This window comes from Condylura cristata, unplaced genomic scaffold (genome assembly GCF_000260355.1).
Source record: "Condylura cristata isolate star-nosed mole 26May11 unplaced genomic scaffold, ConCri1.0 scaffold00015, whole genome shotgun sequence".
Lineage (NCBI taxonomy): Eukaryota > Metazoa > Chordata > Mammalia > Eulipotyphla > Talpidae > Condylura > Condylura cristata.
This window is the reverse complement of record NW_004567116.1, coordinates 32,462,546-32,477,476: the sequence shown is the minus strand read 5'-3', so window position 1 is coordinate 32,477,476 and position 14,931 is coordinate 32,462,546. Positions and strand designations below refer to the sequence as shown.

The 14,931-nt window shown below is 40.7% G+C and overlaps 1 protein-coding gene across 1 annotated transcript in view; it reads right to left on the bottom strand.

Moving 5' to 3' along the window:
- MRVI1 (murine retrovirus integration site 1 homolog) overlaps window positions 1-14,931 on the bottom strand; it is a 71,893-nt gene that overhangs the window by 25,714 nt on the left and 31,248 nt on the right. The window contains 3 exon segments of the mRNA XM_004683047.2: window positions 350-490; window positions 2,693-2,723; window positions 7,420-7,543. Of these exon segments, the coding sequence (XP_004683104.1) occupies window positions 350-490; window positions 2,693-2,723; window positions 7,420-7,543 (296 nt within the window).

Below are 14,931 nucleotides of genomic sequence, written 5' to 3'. Positions count from 1 at the left end.
AAGTGGCCTCCACAGGGCCTGGACTACGGGCTTTGGCTGGCGATTGGGGAAGTCTGCAGTAGACACTCTATATCAGGCTGGCCTGAAAGGAGGGAATCACATCCAGGCCTCCTGTCCCCATGGAGCTCCCTCTGCCATCCCAGGTCACCTAGCCCCTCCTGAGAAGTTCCCAAGGACTCAGAAGTTGAGGTAACCAGGCCTTCAGGATCTCTGCCTCACTTCTCCAGCTTTCTGAGGAAAACTGTCTGATTTAGGGCCTTGGCTTTGTTTCTCATTTCAGGGGATTCTATTTGGTGACTAAGAAAAACAGGACTCTCAGCATAGTCTTTGGAGACAGTTCCACAGTTACCGTAATGGAAGCTTTGAAGTTTTCCAGTTCCTTCTCTGTATTCTCTTCTGTCAGGTTACGTTCCCTTTCAGCCTGGTTAATCCTAGATTCCAGGGTGTAGCTGTCATTTCTAAAGGCCAAGGACAGTTGTACAAACACGTTCTGTTGGGAACAAGAGTGTGGGAGAGGTGCTAGGAGATGTTACTGCCAGAATAAGGCTGCACGTGTGTTTCTTACATATTTTACATCAGCTCTTGAAACTAGTCACCAAAACAGCCTTGAGCGAACAAAATTTCTGCCACATAGTGCACTGCATAAAAGATGGTGGGACCGTGCTATGTTCTTCCCAGACCAGAAAACTAAATGCATTTTACTGAAAAATAGTGAAAATGACACTTTGCTTTTCCCTGAATTTCAAGAAGACATCCTGTATTTGGGTTTAGATGAACTCAAGTCAATGCAGCTGATTGTGTAAGCAGTTTGGATTCATGTTAGGATTTTTTGCATGAGAATTTTGGAAGTTTCACATGAAATCAATGTATTTGAAGACAGCCTGTTAGACACTTAGGCCTCATTGACATAAAGCAAACTTCAACCAGCCTTTTGTCTGAGTATTCCTGAATATTCTTATATTTAAAGTAATTTGTAGAAGCTGCCAGGAGATTAAATAAGGAGAGGCATGACTCTGGTAGAAAATGTTTGAATAAATATTCCATGCCAAAATGCAGCCTGCAGGAATGAACTTGGAAAGGTGGTATTGATCAGACATGGAACTACAGGAATAATAGGAAGTTACTAGGCAGGAGAAATAAAAAGATGAACTCTACACAGGAAGCAATGGCCTTTATTTTTACAGCCTTCTTCTGCCCTCCCTGAGTGGTCACAGATTTATAACTGAGAGGTGAACTCACTCTGCCTGAGCTGCTGATGTAGCATGTAGCATGGCTTGTGGTGGGCATAGGTCTCTAGTTAAGAGAATAGAAGGCCCTGAGCTGACCCAAAAAAGGTAATGATGGCAATATTGAAAGCTACTCTTTTTTGAGCAGCTACTATGTGCCAGCACTTCCTTGAGATCTATGTACATTATAGCTCATTCATTTTCATAACTTCTTTATGGGTGAAGAGACCGAGAACAGAGAGATTATCAGCTCTAGAGGAACCAGGATTCACCTCAGACACTATGATCCCAAAGTGTGTCCTATTTTCACTACTCTGAGGACCATTTGTGACAATATGCACATAAGGACAGGAACTAACCAACTGTCCATGGCTGCACCAATGTTGGCCTAAATCCATTTAAGTCTCTCAATAATGGTCGATGCTTTATTATTTGCTGGGTTATTCTCTTTTATGGCAATGTGATATAAAAAAGTCCTGAATTCAGTTGGAACACTTGGGTCCAAATCTTGGATTTGCTAAACATTGTGTCTGGGAACTTATGCGAGTTATTTAATTACTCAGTTTTCCTCTTTCATTTGAACTCCTGCTCTATTTGCTTCTCAGAGCCTATGAGAGGATTGACTGAAAGGATGGATATGAATATGTTATGAACTATAAGTGCAATGTCTGTACACAATGTGATTATTCTCATCTGTCACAAATATTTCACATTGTCTGCCTTCCACCAGTTGTATGGCTCATTTCTTGTCAGGATATAAAAACTATAAAATTGTCCATTCTCCCAACTCAGAGCAAGGATATTCCCTGAAGTCATCCATGTTCTTACTCCCATCCTACTCTCAACTCCAATTTGTGCTGCTGTCAGAGGTCCCTACTGTTTCACCTCCAATATAGTCTCTGGCCATGTACTCCTTCACCAGAATGAAATGCAGATAAATTCCCTTTAGCTCACTCACCATCCCTATCAGAACAGCATCTCTACAGAGACAAGGAGGTCCCAAGGGGAGTTGTAAGGGAATCAGTGAAGACTGGAGAAATGACCTTAGAACCTCAGCTGAGCTTCCTTGTTATGGCCTGGAAACCATAGAAGGCAGCACCTTCTTCTAGACCAATGTTTACAACGTGAAATCTATTATCTTTTAATAACTAAAATAAGTGACCCACTCTACAACAGCCCCTCCCAACTCACTTTATGTATCTGTCTTAATTCTCAAAAACATAAAAACAATCTTTGAACAATCTTTGAATGTAGAATTTCAAATTACCTCATATTGCTGACCAAATTATCAGTCTTCCATTAACTGGCTTTCTGAAATGTAAATGGTCATGGATGTCCATAATGGAAAAAGTCTCATTACCATTTTGAATAGGAATGTTAAGAGAGGTCAGATTGGGTGTGGTGGTGGTGAGATTAGTAATTCCAGTGAAGTCCATTAAATTTCATAAAGCACTGGGGTCACTTACCTCAACTTCCTTTTCAGTGAGTGGAGGAGCACTGTGAAAAAAAAAAAAAAAAAGAACTTTATCTAAACTATTAAAGAAACCAAAAGGTGACTTTGAATGAACACAGACCATGTGCTTACAGGATTGGAGTAAGTGATATGGTAAAGAGACCGATTACCCTTTGTGTGCGCTCTGATATCAATGAGGTATTCACCGAGATACTGACTCTGACCTTGAGGTGTGGTGGAAATATTAGATCCTGGGCTCTATCCTCTACCAGTGCCTTTATTGTCTGTGATGTTGGACAAGTTATCTAATTTCTCTAAGCCCCAGTTTGCTCATCTGTAAAATGGGAATAATAATAATACCTACTCTTTAGTAGTTCTGTTCAAAACCATTTTTATAAAAGTTACTTCTGAAAATTAAAAAAATTATATATCCACACACTTCAAAGAATTAAAAAAAACTTTGCTATATTGACCATCTGAATGCTAACAGATGCAATAAAACAGTTTTTTAGAGTACATTAAAAAATCCAAAATAAAATCTGTGTTGAAGATGTCTAAGGAATATAGGTACACACATGTATAGATATAGTCACATATATGTGGTAACTACACATGTATTTATGTGAGAATAAGGTACATGCATGTACATGTGTGCACTTAGCAGGTACTCAGGGAATGCTAGCAGTTATTAACATACAGACTTGTTGTGAGGACTTATTAAGGAAATGCATGTGCTACACCCTTATAAGCTGTACACATTTGAGTAGCCATTATAATTTTGGGGGTAATATCCAGGTCTATAAACATTATCCTCCCTCCTATCTTTGAAAGTTGTAACAGGGTGCAAGTGAGACAGAGAATAAAAGGTGGGAAGGAAGGACAGAGTTCTTATACACAGTGAGAACCTCCTCTGAATGCTGAGCCAGAGATCAGAACGGACAGTCCCAGCTGGCCCAGAGGTATCACTCTAAGGAGTTCCTCGTCATTCCCATCGAACAGTCCTTTTATCTGCACATCCATTCTGTGTTGCTGCTGCTGCTGTTGCTAGTGACTAAGGCTGCCCTTGTTCTGAAACCCAGACAATGTAAATAATGCAGGGGCCCTTTCCTGTACTGGGGTGGGAGGGTTGGGAGGGGTCCTACCAGCGTCACAGGACTTGGCGACAGAGTGTGCCATTGATAAGATTCTCAGGAAACACAGTTTCCTCCCTTTGATGGATGTGGATGGACCTCAAGAGCAAAGGTAGGGGTCAGCCATCTCTGCAAGGTGCTAGTTCTAACCCCTGACAAGGGATTTAAGGGCTTTCCTGTCAGGATGAGGCAACAAGACCCTATGGCCATCATGTCAGCAGAGTACAGCGCATGAGATAAACAACTGCAAAGATGTTTGGTGCTTATAATGCTTGTCACAACCCCACCCATCAGGCCCTTTCCTCTGTGGACCAGCTAACCTAATCTTAGCTGTTAAATAGAGCATGTACATATTGCTTAAATGATTTATCAAAACTCACTAAGCATGCTGCTGACTCTTGGCTTTGTGTGGGCATTATGTGAAAGTTACATATTTTTATTAATTAGAACCAAACCTATTTTTCTATTTTTTTTTTACTTTTCTGCTTTTTTTTGCTACATAACAAATTTAAAAAAAAAAAAAAAAAGGAGTACAGGGAGGTGCGATTTAGCTAAAGAGGCCCCGTGATGTGATTTCTCCATGGCAGAGTTAGGCCTTGTGAACTGGCATAGGCAGGTAGATGGTAGAGCCTTGGGACTCCAAAATTATGGAGGCCTACCAGGTGAGATACAAGGAGATCACACTGGATAGCACTGCCTGCCTGCCTCAGAATTCAAACTCTCTTAGTAGGCCTTAGAATAGAATCAAAGATTTCTGTGAACTGACCTCTGCTGGACACAACTTTTCCCACTACCTAGTCACAATGGCCGTACTGTTCTGTAAACAGGCTTCCTCATTGTGGCCCCAAGGCCTTTTCAGTTAGTGTTCTTTCCTCCTTTTTTTCACCCTCTTTTGTAACAGCTTTGTTTATAGAAATATCATTTATATACCATAAAATTTACCCTTTTATAATTTATAATTAAGTCATATATAGTTTAGTCATAGAATTGTGCAATTGCCACCAATTTTAGAACTTTTTTATTATCCCCAAAAGAAACCCCATGCCTATTAGCTGTCATTCCATCTTACCCAACCCCTAACCTCAATTACACGCAGCCATTATCTATTTTCTGTCTCTATGGATTTCCCAGTATTGGTATTTAATATAAGCTGACTCTCACATGGTCTTTTGTGACTGGTTTCTTTCACTTAGCATTATATTTTCAAGGTTCATCTAGGTGATAGCTGCCTCATTTTTATGGCTATAGAAGATTATACTTATTCATTTATCACCACCAACAAAAGTTGTGATTTCTATTTTTTTATTACTATGGTAATGTTATCATTGAGGCTTCCTGTACAAGTTTTTGTATGGATATATATTCTCTTTGTTCTGTACGTAGGAGTGGAATTGCTGGGCCATAGGGTAACTCCATTTAACTTTTTGAAGAACTGAAAAATTGTTATTCCAAAGTGACTGTACCATTTTATTAAGGATTCTAATTCTGCTTTATTATCACTAACAATTGTTTTTGTCTGTCATTTTTACTAAAACTATTTGAATGGATGGTTTTCACTGGTATCATTGAGATACCATTTTCAAATGGTACCCCATTATAGTTTTATTTGTATTTCCCTAATGACTAATGACATGAAATATATTTTCATGGCTTATTGACCCTTAATAATATTCCTTGAATATCTTTTGCACAGTAAAAAAAAAGTTTTCTTTTTATTAAGATGTGAGTTATTTTTATATTCTAGAGCTATGTTTCTTATCCAGTGCACAATTTACAGATATATTTTTTCCATTCTGTAGGTTGTCTTTTCATTTTCTTGATAGTGCTGTTTATATCTCAGAAGCATTTAATTTTGATGAAATATTAATCTATTTTTTATCTTATTGGTTATAAGTAGCATTTCTAAGACCATGAATTAATCCAAGGTCACAAAGATGTGATGTTTTCTTCTAACAGTTTTAAAGCATTTACTCTTATGTTTAGCCCCATAACCCATCTTAGGTTAATTTCATATTTTAAGTAAGATAGAGGTCCAAATTCATTAATTTGCATAGGACTAACCAATCATTCTCACACCACTTACTTATATTACTGTGCTTTTTATCTAGAAATTGCTTCATCAAAATATTTGCATGAATAACTTCATCATTTGCATATCCCAGATTATTTTACCATACAGACCTTCCACGACTCCCTAACCCAATGTTCATTTTATAGTATTCTCTAAATGTGCCCATTTCATGTTTCCTGGTAGATTTGCCTCTGAATGAAGAAGTTAGGAAATGGGTACAGGCAGGCAGAACAGGATATCACAAGCCCCAAGCCCCAAGCCCCAAGCCCAGGTGTACTAAATCCTTCTAGTAAGAATTAATTGATGAGTCAGGGTGTCCCCTAACCCAGTAAAGAGTGAAAATGTTTAGGATACCAGCACAATAACACAAAGCCAAAGCAAAGAGCTAAAGCTAGTTTCTGGGAGGTGAGTCAGGTAACACTGGAAACTCATTTGGCCTTGGTAGCCTAGGAGACTCCACGGGCCCTGCCAATCAGTGAGAGACACAACACGGAGACACCCAAAGCCCGAACTCCTACTTTTTGCTCACCATACTTATATAAGCTGCTGCTTTTCGGCCCCTCCTTAGCTAACCATTTGAGACCCCTCTCTGTTACAGTTTTCCTATCCTTCTATCTAGCAATAAATCTCTTGTTGTTCTGTAGCTTTGGTCTCAACATTGAACTCCTTCTTTGCCAATGACAAGAACTGAGAAAGAGCCTGCCAGGGGTCTTCAGACTCTGAGCCTGCTGCCCAAACCCCAATTCGCTACCTGAAATCATTCATTTAATTATTGGATATTATGTCTCCCCACTTAGGATATGTAAGTGCCATGAGAAAGGGACTGTCTGCTGGTTTTCCATTCCAATGTCTGGTATGAAATACGGAGTCAATGTATAGTTGTTGATTAAACACCTGTTTATTGATTTTGTTGGTGTTTTACCCTGGGCTGCCTCATCCAGAGACATCTCCTTTGCATTCTTGTTAGCTAACCACTGACTATGACCCTAATTAGAGTGCTAGACCTGATTTTTCTACTGTATCTGTTCTACCTATTGATTCTGTGAGCTCTTCTTTGTATGGTTTTAATTCCTTATATGACATGAAACTAACCTTTTCATATCAAGACAGAATCTTGAAACTCTGGCATCTTTCTATTGAATGACATATTACATGTTTATTATTTTATGCCTCAAACCAGAGCTAGAGTTCTGAGCCAAACCAGGGGTGCACATTGGAAACAGCCTTTATTGCGGCACAGATCAGAGAGTTTGGGGACAGGCTATATGGCTGTTCACACAATGCATGAGAACCATTGACATAAACCCCAACTGCCATTTGAGTTGGAACCTCCTAGCATGATCCTTCATTATTACTTTTCTTTTGAATGTAGTAGCCCTATACTTTGTTCTTCTGGGATCAAGAATCAAGGGTGGTACTCCTCCTCCTCCCCTGTGGGGGTTACCTAATACATGGTTTTCTGTATCTCATGTCCTTCTCTCAAGAGACCTATTGTTTTATTACTCTAACTCAAATAAGATCAAAAGGAAGATTTTTTACCTTCCAGGAAGAGACTTGTGGACCCGTAGTTTGCGTAGCAGCACATCAGAAATATTGGGCATGACATCTAAGCCACTCTTTGATTCTTCTTCCTCAATAGCTGGGGAGAGTTCAGAAGGGAGTCCTGAAAATAAAAATAAAGTGCATACTAATATCTGTTTGAAATACAATAAAAATAAAGTGCTTACAAAATATCTGTTTGAAATCACAGAAGTGTTGGCAATGTGCTTCAGGGGATAAGGAAGAGATTTAACACTTATATGAATCTATTTATATGCCAGGGGCTTTTAACTGTTATTTTATATACATATCAGCCCATTTTACAGGAGCGTAAACTAAGACTCAGCTAAGTTAATAACTTGCTTAAGGTCACAGACCTAGTAAATGGCATAGTTAGACTTCAAGCCAATTCTACCTGTTCCAAATTCTATGTTCTTCTAAATGTTCTCCCTAGAGCCAAGCAGCCAAGCAGGCTTTCACATCTGCAACCAGATGTTAGTTTCTGGTAACTGGAAACTGGTTGGCTGTTTGTCATAGTGCTTAAAAAAGCTCCCTCTGGGCCCTCCCTGGTGGCGCAGCGGTTAAAGCACAGCACTGAGAAGCTAAAGCCACTTCCACATGAGTTCGATTCCCACTTGCTCTGGGGGTGACCACATGGCATGGCAGGCCTCTCCTGACCCTCCCACTGCTCCCCTCAGCAGTGTACTTCCTCCATCTGCCTGTTCTGCTCCCCGCTCTGTCTCTGGTGTAGCCTCTTGCCGCCCCTGAGCCTCTGGCCTGTAACCCCAGTTCTGTATGCACAAATAAATAAATCTATTTGCATCCTACAAAGAAATCAGCATATGGTTTTATACTCCCATAGACAGGAGTAGAAACAGGGATTTTCCAGGATAAAGATAAGGGCCTTATCTTTTACAGATCTCAGAAATACAGATGCCTCAAAAAGAGCCTTTGGTTATCTGCTAAACTATCTGGATCTGTGTTCTAAATACAGAAAGAACCAACTGAGAATCCTCTTTCCCATAAATCTTTCTCTGGCTCGAAGACTGTTCTTAAGCCTCTCCAATTCTTCCCTTCTCCATCTCTAGCCCCATTTTTTTTAGCTATTCATAGTCTCCCTGGACCATCTCATACCTTTACACATTCTCAGTGGTGTTGGCTCAGAGGTCCAGATGTACTCTAACATGCTCTTAGCACAAGAGGACATTGACAAATGTCCCTGCCATTGGAATTTGTTATATGTGAAGCTTAGACCATGCTATGCCTTAGTATGGATTCAAGATATTAAGGGTTAAAAGCCTCAAAACTCTTTTACTTGAGTCAAATAAGATATCTTTATCATATACAATGGTCACAGTGTTGCATGCACTATTTTATAGTTATCCATGTTTTGCCATCTCTTGTGAGTTTTGATCCAGCAGATTTCCAACTTAATCATTTCCCAGAATTGTAGGCCAGGCCAGAGATCAGAATTATAGGCACAGTAGTAGTAACCATTAAATGGAGCTAATATTGGGTCATCAAGATAAACTGTGCAAAGTGAAGTATAGGTCTAGTTTGGCTCAAGGTAACAGCTATTTAAACATTTTGAGCTTTCCTGTAACATAGTCATATCCATAATTATGAATATGATTCATATTCCTGGTATGCAAGGTAGCCTAGAGAAGTCTGGAAGGGCATCTGTTAGAAACTGGGTAGCCAGTGGTCCTTCTTTAGCTATAAACACTGGACTAGATATTCTCCTAGTTATCTGCCACTTCTTGGGTTCTGTCCTGCCATTTGTTGTTTCTCTGACATTTCCAAGTGATAGACAGCAACCTGTGTTCCTCCAGCCTCACTCTACCTTTATGTATTTCTACTGCACCCACCAGAGATACAATTAACTGGAAGGCTCCTGAGAAATCTATATGGTTGTTTGAACCATATGAGATCTAATAATCAAGTAAAAGCCATATCTTGACTTTCCGCTAGAAAAGTCCCCAAGATTGAGCCAAAAATAAAAAAAAGTAAATAGCTAGGACTGCAACTCTTGCTAAAATAGTTGCCTAGCTGGTGGTCTCAGAACCAGTCCCTTTCCTCCTGAACTGAACCCAATAAATAACAGTGAACAAGAATATTTTTTAAACCAACCAGAGTATATCAGCACCTCTCAAATGCAGAAAAGGCAATAATCTTTAAAAGTAAAGATTGACCAGAGAAATACAGAATGTACTAGGAATAAATGGAGAACTCCCAAGCTTGGTAATCCTTTCCTCTTAATCTTAAATGATCAGAATTGAGAAGAAGATGTAAGAAGAAAAATGGTGGCAAAGAACCACAGAATGGGAAGGAAATTAGAAAGAGGGGTGAGCAGAGAGCCTGCAGAGGAGATTTAGAAACTTTCTTTAGACTAGAAGGATCCATGTTCTAACAAGAGGAAAACTGTCCGTGCTTTTATTTGCTTTGCTTATTGATGAGGAAGGGGGAGGAAAGGCTGGCTGATTGCACCATATGCTACCAGAACTAATTATCTCAAGCAATCTGGAAGGATTTACCAGAATAGAATACAAAAGAGAAAATAAATTAAGAACAAACCCCCCAGTGGAGGTGACAGGGAACACATAGAAAGCCCCAACTGCAGTCTCCACAAACCCCCTCCCACACACACTTCTCAAAAAATAACCGACTGGCCAAACTTCTTGGATTTGGTCTGTCTTTTTCCTTTACCTGACGGGGAAGTGACAGTTATTCCTGGGAAGATACTCTGGGAATTTTAAGACTAAAGGTGGGCATAGGTTGCCTCCAGAGGTTGGTGAAATAATCCCAATACTGCCCACCCAAAGGAATAAGTATGCTCCCAGTTTGATGTAACACACTCTAGTGTTGGACTGTGAACAAAGGTAAAGAAAAAGAGAAATCAGCCCTCTCAAATATCACTACCCACAGCTTCATCTGAATCCTCCCTTTACCTTGTCACCCAAGCAGTAACAGAGTAGACACAAAGACTCTATTTTCAACTGGCTATTTACAGAAAGGACACCTAATCTCAGATTAAGTGGAAAGGAAAACTGATTTACACAACATATCTAGGTAAAGAGAAAATTTGTGTGGAAATGTCTACATTAAAAATAAATAAAATGAAAACCAAAGGCAGATCAATTTTATAAAAGTATTATAGACAAAGGAAAGAAATATGGAAGGAAGCTATAAAGGAATGAAGAAGGTAAACATGCAGGATACATATGTCAGGTTGGAAAAAATGCAAGGAACACATCAATGTACTTTTATGCAAAATATGTGTCATAAATGCTTTGACACTGAAGGCATTAGAACCTCAAAAAAATGAAAATAGGAAATTGGAGATGAGAGACTCACATAAAAGTTGAAGATTATGATCTAAGGAAACAAAATGAAGGCCAGTCAACAAAACTCAATAAGAAACTGTAAAATATAGACCTAACCGATATATTGAAAATATGAAGAAACAAAACAAAATAGCGTCAAACTGAATTAGTGAGTTGGGTGGGGGAGATTGAAATGATCACAGAGAATATGAAGGAGAGAAAGATTAAAGTACTTAAAGATGGGCATAATGGATCTGCTGTGGAAACACTAATGAAAAATCTATGGATGATCATATCTCCGAAGGAGTTAAAAATAAAATAAAAAGTAACATCTTCAAAATATAATAGGGGGAAAATCCTCCAATGGAGAGAAAAACTGAATTTGCAAATTGAAAGAGCACATAATGTTAAGAAAACCAGCTAACCTTACAGAAAGAGTAAACCTTCTAAATGAAGAGGTTAAGAGTTGAGGGCTGCCAGAAATCAGCTGATGTCAGACTTTTCTACAACACTGAGTGACCTAGAATTAATAAATATCCAAGTTGTTCTTCAGGAAAAAAAAGACAACAATTTCAGGCATGCTGAAATTAAAGGGCCTCTCAGATCTTCTAGAAAAACTATATAAAGAAATCTAATCAGCTCTCCCTCTCCCTCCCCCTCCCCCTCTCCCTCTCCCTCTCCCTCTCCCTTCCTCCCTCTCTCCCTCCCTCCTGCCCTCCCTCCCTCTCTTCCTCTCTCCCCTTGACAAAGGAAAAAAGAAAAAAAGAAAAGAAATCTAATCAAACAAGATAAATCAATTCAATATACTTGGGAATGGTGTTGCAATAAAGAGACTATAAGTTTAAGATCATGTAAGTTTAAGAATACATAACTATGTAAATTATAATTAAAGAATGAAATATAAATGTTAAAGATTAAAGGTTCTGGTTAAACGTCCTATAAGCCAATGGGTGACCAAAAAATTTTAGTTGCTGGTTGGGAATAAACTTTTTTCCCATCTGTTTTTTCAGGGAGATCTGTTCCTACCCAAGACAAATGTTCTGAACCCAGTCTGGGGATGTCGTAAAGGACTGCCCATTCACAGCACTTCTCTGCTCAGCCCACTCTTCTCTCAACACCCAGATATCCAGATACCCAGATATCCCTCCCTAGACACTGCCATCTGGATCAAGTACCACTCACTGAACATCTCTATGCATTACATGTACTTCTTATTTGTTCCTTACAACAGCCCTTTGAAGTAAATATTGCTAAGCTCATTTTCTTGGGAAACTGTTCCCACCCTCTCCTGTTTCAACAGGTCAGTTTCCCTAATCTATACAGAAAAATTCTTTCTAAATTCACTTTGCTTCCTTGCTTGCAGACTTTGGCTTCTTAGGGGCCCTAAATGAAGTTCAAACTCACTAGTTGACCCTTAAACCCTTCATATGTCTTGATGCTTACCCATGTTCCACCCTTGACACCCATCTCTCTGGAACCATGGTTCACTTTTGGTTTGCTGTGATCCCTTCTGTTTCTCCCAGAACATGGCAACCACTGATGTTCCCTAAGCCTGGGATGTCCTTCTATTCCTCAGTGCCAAGCTGTTGCTCCAGAAAGCCTGCTCTGACTCACACCTACTGACTTGGTTGCTTCTTCCTAGGTACTTTATGTTCTTAAAATCTTAATACTAGTCTTGTAGTGACTTTGTCCACACTTGTGCTTCCTCTTCTAGAAGATTAGTATGAGCTGATTCGTTTTTTTGGAGTGATTACTATGCCACAGGCAATGGAGTTGAAGATAGGGATACAATACTGAATAAAGCTGCTGTGGCACTGTTCTTTCAGAGCTTGTCATCAATGGGGCCAGTTTAGTCAAAGAAACATCAAAATATTCCATTTTAGTCTGCGCTAGATTGTACAAAGGAGAAGGATCGTGAGGTGCTGGAAAATCCTTTTCTAGAAAGGGTATATTTGAACACCGAATAGAAGTTCAAGAGAGGAAAAGCATCCCAGTTAGAGGGAATAACATGTGCTGAGCTTAAGAAGAGAGAAGAATGAGTTGCTGAAGGAAAGTCAGAATGTTGAGAGAGAGAGGCGAAGGCAGCCCTAGAAGATAGTGGATGGAGTTCAATCTGGGCATAAGGTTGGCAGCCCAACTAGTGCCAATGTCCAACTAGGTGTGGCTACAACCATGCCATTGCTAACCAGTGCACTGGGAGTATCCTTGCCCTGCTTATTTATCAGTCAGTCAATCAAGCAAGCAGGCTGGCTGTGGACTTCCAGTCTTTCTCCTGTTTATAAATGGTAACAAAGGCTTGCCCGTGATCCTGTTTCAACCATGTAGACAATATAGAACCCTGAAAGGGGTTGGTGGTAGATATGAAGTAACAGAGAAGAAGCCAGATTGAAGCCTGTTAGCAGGTCTTATAGTTCTGGCTCACAGCAGGGTTCAACACACAATGAAGAATGAGGCCAAGAAAGGGCTCTGGGGGGCACAGGGAGAAGCTGCCTCCCAGATCTCAGAGGGCGAGAATCCTACTGTAGGCATCAGGAGAGGAAAGTTAGGAAATTGGGATGAGGAGGAGGTGGGAGACCAAAAGTTTTATTTTCATGAGTCTGGCCGGCTAGGTGGGGACTCACAGCTACTTGAGGAAAGGACTAGGGTCTGGACTTTGTGGTGACAGCAAATTAGAAAGCAAGAAATGACTCTGAGGTCTTGGAAAGAGGAACCACTCTATGTGGTGGCTTCCTGAGTGTGAGGAAGAAAGGAAGTGTTAAAAGTTCAGGCGTGGGTGAGCCCAGATCCAGTAGGTGCTAACAAGGCGCAGAGAGCACTGGTGGTGTCTGGAGGAGGGTGCTGGTTGGAAGGGGCGAGAGGTGCTCAGGATGGGCAGGAAAGCCATCTGATTCATTCATTCATCTGTAAATATTTACCTAGGGCCTGCTCTGTGTCAGACCCACACTTGCCATGGCATGGGTTAGGCATGGGTTAGACAAAGACCCTGACAGGAAGCCCAGAGTGTATGCGTTCACTTCTTTGATCTGATGGAAAGGAACTCAGTCTTGACCTAAGGAGCATGTCTGTCCCACCCCACTTACCTTTTTCCTGCTCTGCTGCTTCACTAAGTTCTGGAAGTTTGAGTCCCACTAAATTCTGATTTCTCATCAAGATGTGCTCCTTTTTAGGGAAAGAAGAAGACAGTATTTCAGATAATGATATTCTTTTCTCGCTTCTATCAATGGCTCTGTAAACACTCAGTTACTAGGGTCACCTCAAAGGTAGGTGAATGATGATAACATCTGAGGGACACCATGACAGTGCCTCCGTAACCTGAAACTATTGTGCCAAATGCCAAAGTACTGGTTTTGGCCTGGTGTGCTCAGGGCAAGTGAGGTGCCAGCCATGCCTCAGCTAAGGCCTACCAAGGGTGGTAAGAACAGCAGAAGAAGAACCCAGGGATCTGGGGTTAGGTGGTCCCCTGAGTGTCTATGGGGCTGCTTCTGGAAACAGCCTCACAGCAGTGTTTGAGTGGGCTGAGCTTCCTGCCCTGTCATTCTGGACCTGAGTGCCTACTTCCAGGACTTCCTAGTCAGGTCCCTCCCATTAACCCCTTAGTGACCTGCCCTGGCATCTTTTGTGTTGTTAAACTCTCCAGGCAAATGAGGCCTGAGAGTTGCTGCTCTAAGACAATAGGCCCAGAAGCCACTATTCTGCTTGGGGCCTCAGCAGACTGAGCACAGGGAGAAAGGAGGGGACGTAGGTAGGCACAGGTAGCCTTACCATATTTTCGCTAATTCAATCAGCACCAATCTAGTGCCTCCAAATGGAAATCCTGATCCAGCTTCTTACCCTTAGTGATCTGTGCTATAAGAAAGGGATTTCCAGGACCCTCTCTGGTAGTGCAAAGGGTTGAGCTTCAGCCCTCTCAAGCTAAAAGCAGTCACTGTGGCATGGGTTCAATCCCGTTAGGGGAGCTAGCTCATATGGTGCAGCAGACCTCTCATGTCTGTCCACTGGGCCCCAGAGCAACGTATTTCAGTAAATACATCTGTTCTGCTCCCTAATCTGTCTCTGGTGAATCCTCTCACCCCCACACTCTGGTTACACCCCAGTTCTTGTATGCATAACCAAATAAAAATAAATCTTAAAAAAAGTAAAAGGGATTTTCAGTCCCCTCTGGGATTGAGGCCACTGGAATGGTTTGCCC